General features: G+C 40.4%; 1 protein-coding gene across 1 annotated transcript in view; it reads left to right on the forward strand.

Annotated features, from left to right (window-relative positions):
- The first annotated feature begins 603 nt into the window (after positions 1–603).
- The window catches only part of LOC107097790 (mothers against decapentaplegic homolog 6-like), a 24,630-nt gene continuing 14,608 nt past the window's right edge, over positions 604–10,625 (forward strand). The window contains exons 1-3 of the mRNA XM_015395083.1: positions 604–1,935; positions 4,456–4,509; positions 4,944–5,021. Coding sequence (XP_015250569.1) covers positions 1,212–1,935; positions 4,456–4,509; positions 4,944–5,021 — 856 coding nt within the window. The 5' untranslated portion in view covers positions 604–1,211. The remainder of the gene's footprint in view (positions 1,936–4,455; positions 4,510–4,943; positions 5,022–10,625) is intronic.

Below are 10,625 nucleotides of genomic sequence, written 5' to 3' on the forward strand. Positions count from 1 at the left end.
TTCTCATTTTAATCTCAGAATCATGACTTTAATCTCAGTGCTCCCACATCTCTTCCTTTATGGTGCCCATCTACATTAAGATACAAAATTCTGAGATTAAAGTCAGAATTCTGAGAAAAAGGCAGACTTCTAAAATTAAAGTCAGAATTCTGAGAAAAAAGTCAGAATTCTGAGAAAAAAGTCAGAATTCTGACTTTTTTCCCATATTAAACTGAAATAATATTTAGAAAATCTGTTAACTTTTTTGTTGTTTCTTTTCAGTGGCCCTAATCTTCTTCTGTACAAGAAATATGCCATATAGTGCAAAGGGAAATGGAAAATTAACCCATTTAAAAAAAAAATCTATATCACTCCTTCCTCAATTTGAAGCGTGTTCCTTTGATAGATTATCTACATAATCATGTTATGAAAAACCTCCCAATCACTTAACTTTTTTTGAGAATAAGTTATAGCTACTTTAACTTGGAAACAAAATCTAAACATCCTGCCTTCATTCCGTGTGGCTTGATTTCTGAGAGAGCTTAGGAGCGTCTGTGCGTGAGCGGGTGCGTGTTTATGTGTGTGCGTGTCTCTGTGTGTGAGAGCATGTGTGTACGTCCGAAAAAGACTCGCAGGGGAGTGGAGAGTGGAGTAATTCCAGCTCTAAACTTCTTTGCACGGAATCCGTCCGGTCGTTTGGCACCAGAGCGCCCGGACGCCTCTGCGTTATGCATGGAGTCCGGCGCCGTTTAGGAAGGGATTTCCAGCGCTGTGAGGATTCATTTTAGGCGTGAAGGAAAAGAAGAGTTTGAAACATCAAGGCAAAACTCCAGGAAACTTTGGATCCTAGATTCTGATGGGGTTGTTCTGATGTAAACTGATGCTGTCTGACTATGCTGTGTGGATTGCGTGCTGGATCATCTGTTGGAGAGGTGAAGATTTTGTAGAGCGGCTGGCAAAAGTTTTGGCTTAATTAATTTAACGACAGCAGTTCAGAAAGAGGTGGCTGTGATCAGCCCTCTGGGGAAAACTAATGATGTTTAGCGCGGCGTCTGTCTGAGTTCAACTTTCTGATGCTGCAGAGGAGCAGGGGAACCGCGACCACCGGCTGCGCACGCTGTGCGCACCGTGCACCAACTCCCGGTCTTTGGAGACAAGTGTAAATCGATGCGGCATCCCCCGAGAGGCGGACGGGACCGACAGGGCTCATCCAAAACCGTCTAGGTTGTCGTATGTTCAAGTCGAAACGCTCCGGTCTTGTTCGGCGTCTCTGGAGAAACCGTCTGGTCACCGAGAGCGGCGGGCGGGATGGAAGCAGACGAGGCGAGGCAGGACGGCACGGTCACTCAGGAAGGCTCCACAGACACGAGCAGAGGTCGGTGACACGCACTGACGCGGGACTCTCCGCTGAGGCTGGAGACATGACGGAGAGCGTGGAGAGGGAGGAAGAGGAGCAGCCGGATGACGACCGGGGTGTCATGTGCGTTGCAGGGCGCAGGAGCTCTCTGCCGGAGCAGGAGAGCGACGGCAGGACGGTGATGTGCTGTTTGTTTGGGGAGTGGGATCTTAGACCACGGAGCTCCTACTGGGCCCTGAGAAAAGACGGAGGGCCCCCCTGTCAGTGCGCACCTAGGCGCACTGGCCTCGATGAGGACATAGCGAGCGCTGCTCACACTTTTTTAAAAAGACTTAAAGACAGATCTCTGGATGCTCTGGTGAAGGCTGTGGAGACCAAAGGAGGGATACCAGGGGAGTGCGTCCTTGTGCCGAGAACCGAGCTGCGCCTGAGCGCGCACCACGTCTCCCCTCAGTATCTGTTGTGTCGGCTGTTTCGCTGGAGCGACCTGCCGCTCTCAGCTCGGCTCAAAGCGCTGTGCCACTGCCAGAGCTTCGCTTCTGGAGACAGCGCAAAGGTGTGCTGCAACCCCTATCACTACAGCCGGCTGTGCGGGCCAGGTGAGGACACCAACACTGGAAGGGGGGTATAAACATGCTGCTGGGTGGGTCAAAAGATACATTTCAAATAATAATACAGCGCATTATTTCGGGGGGCCCCGTGGGGCCCTGGATTCTGAAGAAGCTCTTCTGATTTAATGGCAGATAGATCCCGAGAAAAAGGATTAAAGAATCTAATGAGAGTTAAATCCACCTGAGGACTTATAATAGTGACTCATGGTATAAACTATTGCGCGAATTAAATGGGTATTTCCAACACTTTTGTTTGCCTGCAGCAGTTTTTTTGTCAGTCAAGCAAAAAGGCTCAGTTTTAATCTTTTTTAGCAAATATTTCTTATTATAAGCTGGTAGTTTTGTGGATGTAAAAAGTGATGAAAACAGGGTTGCTTTGTTGTGTTTTTTTTTTTATAACGTTTCCAATATTTTTTAAAACTTTTTAGCAGCTTTTACACACCCAAACACATTCATATGCTTCAACTTTTTTTTTTCTGTTGTTGTAAAACTTTGCTTTGTTCCCACACAGTCCCAGCGATGTTAGCTCTCAGATTGCACTAAGGCTCGTTTTGCTCTGACAAGGAGGTCCTCCTCCTGTTATTTAGGTGAAGGAGTGCCGATAATATACAGTTTGCATAGCGCTGGCGCCAGACTGACTCGCTGGGTATCTGACAGACTGAGGACTCCAGCAATTACTGGCTCTGCTCTTAAAGGGGCCGCAGCCACAAACCCAGGTCCACTTCACATTGAAGGGACTCTCCCAGCAACAGCAGCTATTTTTCTCAAGATTTCTCAGCTTCCTTTTGGCGTCTGAGTAGAATAAACATGTTAGTTATGCTGTAGTAAAAATGATAAAAGAGGGAAAGGCACACCAATCAAGGTGATGAAGCTTGTATATTGAAAATACACAAAAATATAGAAGATTTTAATGCCTAACAGATTTGTTTTATTAGAAATAAGAAATAACAACAAAATGAAAGACTTATATTTGCTTTTAACTTAAGCTTTGAAGCCTTTCAGAGAGGTTCATCTTAAAGCTGGTTTAGAAATAGGGTTAAAATTTCTGGTTGAAATGCTGAATATCAGTTTGCTTTTTGTACAGTCTCTAAATACAGATAGTATCGTCTTGACATACATGTTTAAATTGATTACGGTCATTTTATTTCATCACCATTTTCTAATTTTGTATTTTTTTTATTTAAAAAGGTTCCATTAGTGGAGGAGCATCTTATAGCGAGGGTCATGGGTCAGATTACAGTGTCTATGTTATGTTTTCTATCCACAGTGGCAACATAAGATTTAAAGTTCTGTGAAAAACTAGATTTTACTCTTTGTCTGATGTTAGCAAATGCAGTTTTGTGACTTAAAATGCTCATATCTTTAGCAGACTTATCATAATGTGTCAAATTTGACTAGCCAGGGGATGTTGAAAGAGAATATGAGCCATAATTTTCAGTTATAATGAAATGAACACTATTCATTAGATTTGATAATTTATGTTTTAACTATATTTAATGAAAGTACTCTGCTAAAACTAGTAATATACTCCTTTTTTAGGCACTTAGGACAAGTTTCAGATGAACGGAATGGCAAAAAGTTGTAATAAAATGGGGGACATGAGGCTAATTGACAGGAAATCTTTGAAAAATTATTCCTGTAGGATTGAGACTTTTTGTTTGTTGTTGGACATAATAACACAACAAAATATAAATAAGAAAAAAGTGATATCATTTTATTATGATCATTTTTCTTACAGTCACTCAGACTTTCAGGTTTATAGTTCCGCAAAGTAACAAAAATTTCTTTAAAAGCTGGAACATCAGATGTAAAGTTGGTGGTTTCTCACCGAGCCAAACCTATAAAAAAATCCAAAATGGCCACCATGTTACCATGATAAATTTATTTTAATCATTAAAAAAGATTTTAATGATGGAACATTCATTCCCAGGTCCGAGTTCACAAGTGGTTGAAGCACCAGCAACCAACACATTTTCTTGGTTGGCTGTTGTCCCCTTCAGTTTATGCTGGGAGTTTTACTAGTGTTCTCCGCTGGACTTCTCTTTTGAATTTTTATTTTACAGCACAGACCAGTGTGCTTTAGCAACTTAATCTTTTTCCCTGTGTAAGTTCGCAGTCATCCAGGTTGTTACAGTCACAAAACATGCTGAAATCTGAGGCAGTCTGACTTTTGCTAAATTTTCCTGCAGATGTTTTGTCTCCTATCCAGGAGTCCTTGTTGTTCTAGAGCAATCTGAGGTTGAAGCTTTGATGCTTTTAATCAAGATGGTGGTCCATCCTCCTAAGCAGAGGACCTCGGCCTTTACTGCAGATCCTCTTCATTACATTATTACTGAAAATAATAATTTATGTAAAACTTTTTCTCAAGTACCTCTAAATATTTATACCCAGTTTCACCACTTAAACATTTGGATACAGGTTTTTCAATCCATATAAATATGTGTATTTTTGTGCTTGTATTTAATAGTACCTATGCCATAATACCTTTTTCTTTTGTTGGAATTTCAGAATCACCTCCTCCTCCATATTCTCTGTCCCAATCAGATGAACCTAAGCTACTGGGTAAGTAAAAAAAAAAAAAAGCAAAAGAAGCCATCCATCAAACGGTTGAACTAACAGGCATGTGTCCTCAGCATCATATTTTTAGCGTGGAAACACGGCTTATCTTTGTAAAGCTGCTGCCGTTGAAAGTGACACCCGGTTATGAGGTGCGCACACAGTTTGTGTGAGAATAGTTTTCAGTCCAAGAAACTTTCAAAAAAATACCAAAGTGGATTTAATTTTGAATGTCTTAATTAGCTAATTTTAAGAAAGTTTGTAATACTTTATCATACACACAAACATTACTTCTGAAATTACTTTTGTTTACTGCAGTTACAAAAAACTATTTCCAGGAGAATATTTAGCTCCTGGAACTTTTGCCTCCTAAAGAAATTACAGGAAAGACAAATGACCTGGATCTCATGTTTCTCTTGCTTTCTTTTTTTTGTAAACAGACTCAGCTCTGTCTTACACTGAAACTGCGGCCCCCCTCCTCCCAAGTCCGCCCCACATTATGCCAAGAGACTTAACAGGTGAGTCACCTACTTTTTCCTGCAGAAATATTTAGACATTTTTTGGTAAAGAGTTTTTGTTGACGCTAAAAAGTTGCAGAAGTTCTCCTCACAGAATGCCTAAAAGTTTTTTTGTTCATTTTCCTCCAAACGACACACACACACACACACACACACACAGACACAGAGCCTCATTAATGCAAACATAAATGCCATATTTTCTGCCTGGATGTTTGCACAAGAGGGTAAATTATATTTACTAGCGTTATCGTGTTGTGCTTTCCCCCTATCTTCAAAGGCTGTGGGGACAACCCAAAAGGCCCACTGCATAAAGCTCCTATTGTGAGAGTGGCATGGAGGGCCTGGTGGGGGTCTGGGGTCTCACTATCTAGATGCCTCAGCAGTGTAGCATTTCTCTCTCTCCTTCCTTGTCTGCGCTTTCTCCACGGCGAAATATTTCACCGGGACGGAGCTGCAACAAGATCCCCGTGCATACTCCCAATCCTTTTTGCCTCTCTAGCCACCCATCCCCCCTTTCCCTCTTTCTTCCCTCAAATCCCTTCATTCCTCTCTGCAATTGAGCAGTGGAAAGAGGCTGGCACTTTGGAGGCGGGAGGGGGGGGCGCCGAGCCGCTCTGATGAGGCGGCGGTGTAGAGTTTTGTGTGCGAGTGTATATGTGGAAAGAAGGAGAGGGGGGGCAAGTACTGAGTTGGGACAGGAAACAGCCCCCTCTAGATGATGAAACTGGAGCTTTATTTGTTTACGTGCTGGGGTCGGGTGGAGAGGTCCTTGTAGCGTTAGAAGAAACCCACAAACCCACTCAATCAGGCCTCCCTGGGCTCACTTGTGGACGGTGTTGAAAGGTGAATGGGCACCTAGAAAGTCTGTGCAGTGTAGTCACGGCACTGCGGTGCCGTCTGAAGTACAGTCAGAGGAAGGCCTTTTCACTTGGACGGCTGCAGAAGTTATATTCAGATTTCAAATGCTTTTCACATAACTTATTGTTCAGTTTTAGGGTGTGTGGGGTATTTTTGCACATAAAAACATGCATTAAGATTCTACACCTCTAATAAGGCATGCAGTAAATTCTGTACATTTAAAGTGTCAAAACCATCACTGTTAAAATGTTAAGTACAGTAGTTTGGAAAAGTTAGAAACCACTCCCACTTTATTTATAGCTTCCTTTTAAGCAGCAATGCTTTCCATAAGGGATCTTGATTAATAGTGCTCTGTCGTTGTTTATAATGTTTCTTTTTGGTTACAACTTTCCCATCCAGTTCTTTTTAATTCAGATCTGCAAAAAATTTACTTAATCTGGATATTGAGTCTTTATGGATTAAATAAAAGTCATTAAAAAAGGCGTAAAAACCACCGGAGAGATGCAGCATCTTTTACCTGATCTTCTCAGATTTTCCTAATATCACTGACCGAGTTATCTTGTTGATACCCCTTTTTTTGCATTGATATTAGCAGTTCTCCACATTTGTAACTTAAGAGATGATGGAAATATATCTGAGGACAGAGGAAGGAATTATATCTGCTTGTTTTTGCTGGTGTCAAAGAAACTAAAGCTATAATTTGAAACACATTTTTTCAGACGTCTATTACCTGCGTACATACCACTGGTTTATCTGTTAAGTACTGGATACTTTGGGTCAAATAAGTCCTTTGCCTTTTGCATTACTTTCTACTTTAGCTTCATAACCATTAGCAAAACATTTCATCCCATACCTGTACCTTCGCCTTTTTCTTCCAATTTAGTAGGTTTTTCGGTGAGTTATGTAGATGCTGAGTCATAGAAATGTACTGTCATTAAATTAAATTATATATTTTTGGCTAAAGAAAGTCATATTTAATAATATTTCAATGTTATTTTGTTTTAGATTATCTCCAATTTTGCCTGTATACTCTTATGGCAGATTATTATGACCCTTCGATCAAAGCAGAGATTTTTTTATGGATGCTTTCAATTTAAGTCGTTTAACCACATTACATTACATCCGATTGGAATAACTCATAAAAATGTCCTTAAAATCATTGTTGTTTTAAAGCTAAATTAATAGGTCCTCTTGATAGGTACAGATTACTGCGTGGTCAGTATAATACACTAACCCAGGAGAAAAGTGTAAAATGACCAGTACTTGTTTACAAGCCCAAGGATGAAGAGATCAGAGTTAAATGGCTTTGAAAAGGAAACGTTAAATAGTTGTTATAAAGAATAGAGCCACAAATGTTCTTTGAGACTTTCACCTCTTAAAAGCGTTGCTTGCTAATTTACTGCATACTTTTAGATAGAAAAAGGTAAAAATGCTTATGCATATTGTTCATATTTAAAGGTAAAGTCTCTAAATCTGATCAGTCTGAAGGCTTCTAGTATCAGGTAGTGATATTAATGATTTCTTTAAAATTCTTTGTGAGAAAGGGCCCAACCCATGCCATGTATTTAGTGTGTGTTTGTGTGTGTGTGTGTGTGTGGTCTCTGATCCGCTGCCCCCCTCACCAGAATGCTGGAGCCGAGAATCGCAGCTCAAGCCAAAAGCGTAAGTAGCAGCGAGACTTAGGTAAACAGAGGCAGCCAAGAAATCTGCATGTGGCTTTTGTTGCTCACTTTGACATGTTATATGAATCCTGTTAGGAGCTAAAGCCTGTCAAATACCAGGAAACAGGCTGAATTTGCAGCCCATAGCAACATGTATCAGAGAGGTGACTGTATCTATTTAATAAAAGCTTTAATCTCAGAAAGATCCTTCAAGAGGAGTTAATCCCCATGTATGCCACCTTAAGCTTCTGATATTTTCTTTACAACAAAAACAAGCAGGTACTCTGGCACTCTGGCATCTTTCTTTTTAACCTTTAAAATCCACCAACCAGCTTAGCCATAAAAAAGTCAAACCAAGGCGTGGTCCATACATACCTTTGCCCTGGCCGCTTTTATCGTTCGATCAGTTAACGTTCCCTGCAGAAGTAAGCAGGCCTGCTATGACGAGGGGGGAACTGGAAGTTTGTATGTTTATATCTCAGTGGACCATCCCTGTGTGACTCCCAACAAAACGTGTGATTCAGCTGCTAATTTTCCAGTGTGTGTGAGTCTGTGTGTTCGTGTGACGGGGGAGAGACAGCAAGGAATTTCTGTCTGACTCTGTGATAAGATCGTCTCAGTGTGCTCACATAGGGGCCCTATCAGGAGAAAAACTCGCACACACACACACGTTCTGCCATCACGCAGTGAGTTGGGTGGGATGAATAGATGTGTTTTTTTCACCTTAACGGTAGATGTCTAAGGGAGAGTTGTCTGTTCTCTGGGCGTTGGAGTTTGTTTAAAAAGGCTTCTGTTGCCATTTCTCAAATTACCAAGCCAGTCTGCAGTATTTAAATTTAGTCTCTCTTTTGCCATGGTATGCAAATGACTGAAATGAGGGATGAAACTTGTTGGGCTAACAATAGTCTTAGGCATTGTTTCTTAAAAAAACGTCCCATTGGGAGCTTATATTAATGAGAAAGCTAAATATAATTCACATTGAAAAATAAAGATGAACACCATCGTGGTTATGATAGGGCCTCACACTGATCTGAAAACATCTTAATTTGTTATTTCTTAGTACCTTAAATAAAAAAGCATAAGCTCAATTAATCAGCTACTAAACTAATATAGCTTTAATATAGCCTGTTCTATTAATTATCTAGGTCTTTCAGTTTTTTCCTGTCAGGAGTCGCCACAGTGAGTCATCCATCTCCATCTAACCCCATCATTTGCAGCTTCTTCTTTCACACCAGCTACCTTATCCTCTATTAGTCCTTCCTTCAATCTCCTCTTCGGTCTTCCTCTAGGCTCAACAACCTTCTGAAAATGTTCTCACTACCCTTTTTTTGTACATGTCCAAGGCGTCGCAGTCTGGCCTCTCTGGCTTTAACTCCAAAGCCTCTAATGTGAGCTGATCCCCTAATTCTCTCATCCCTGATCCTATGCGCCTTCCACCCTCTAAAGCTGGGCCTTTTTCAGGCCGATTCTCCAGTCATGCGAGAATTTTTCGATCGGGCTGAGTTTCAGTTTCATCGTGCGCCATGTAGTGTTCAGGGGGTAACGAGGAGAGATCAGCCTCTCACGACCACCTCCCGATCAGGAATCGTAAGGTCGATTCAGTCGGCCGTCGTGAGATCGCATCAGATCGTCGGGCCGCACAGTGTGAGAACATGCATCGTGAGCTGTGAACTTTTAAACCCTGTGGTTTCGTCATACAGTTTGAGTTGTAGCTGCGTGAAAAGATTGAAAATGTCGCACAGTGTATGTCTGGCTTTAAAGAGAACCTCAACATCTTTATCTCTTCTACCTCCAGCTCTGTCTCCTGTCTCTTCCTCAGTGCCATTGTCTGAAAACCTCTCAACATTGCTGTTCTTTCCTTCCAGTTACAATCTGCTCTGACACACTTCTTACACTTTTTTCCACACTCACCGTTAGGGGTGAGTATGGCCATGGATGCTGCGATACGATACTTGTCACACTACTTGGCCCATGATACCATATTATGTCGATATTGCAATATCACTATATTTTGCAAGATTTTTCCCATCCACCAGAGTGGAGGTGCAGAGGTATTCCATTTTCCCTCATTGTTTTAGGTAAAAGTGCTGTTTTTTTTTAAATTTATACTAGGAACTGAAAAATCTATATTATATCGTGCAGCCGATATATCACCAAATTTTTCCACACCCCTGCTCACTGTTGTTCTTGCCTGTCGACCCTAAGTACTTAAAATCCTCCACCTTTTTTTATTTCTGCTCCCTGTAACTTCATAACTCCACTCCAGGCCCTCTTCTTGACACACATGAATTCTGCTTTTCTACAGTTAAACGTAGTTCTTCATCTCTCTAGATGTCCTCCACCTGTTCTTTGCTCTCTCTAAGCATTGCACTTGTCAAGGATTCTCTGCTGATGAAGTATAATATAAATGCATTTTTAAATCAGTTGTTATAAAACAGTTGGCTGCATGCACCTGCTATCCTCCAACAAGATTTTTTTTTCTTTTATATTTCAATGTTCAAATCAAAAGGTGCATAAAGAAAACTAAAAGCTGTTTTGGTTAAAAATGGCGTATCAGCCAAAACAGTGTTGTTTTTTTAATGTAATCTTTTAAAATAAAAAAAGAGCAATCTGAAAGAGCTGTGGAACAATGGAAATTTAGTTATTGCACTAGAGTTATTTTTTATTATTTATGTTAGCCATTTTCTGTTTTTTTGCATAAGAATATAGCAGATTTGATAAAAAACTGCTTATACTATAAGCAATACAAGCATATAACAATTTGTTAGTTTTGATAGGTGATATTTAAAAGCTTTAAGAACAGGTTTATTTATTGAGGTGGTTACAAGAAATTTGATTATTATTGCATTTATCCATCCTTTCTAAGTGTAAGTCAGTCTTGACATTAAGTCACAGGATTAAAACGTTTTTTTTTAAAACAGTTGAGTGTTTTTCAATTGGTCATTTCAAGTTGTTAAGTTTCAATCGTTTCATTTTTGATAAAATCCAACTTAAATGACTCAGTCAAAGGTTTGTAGGCTCTAAAACACATTTTCGAGATAAGACAAGCAGAGTTTATATATATATATATATATATATATATATA

Source organism: Cyprinodon variegatus, unplaced genomic scaffold (genome assembly GCF_000732505.1).
Source record: "Cyprinodon variegatus isolate N-32 unplaced genomic scaffold, C_variegatus-1.0 Scaffold724, whole genome shotgun sequence".
Classification (NCBI taxonomy): Eukaryota; Metazoa; Chordata; class Actinopteri; order Cyprinodontiformes; family Cyprinodontidae; genus Cyprinodon; species Cyprinodon variegatus.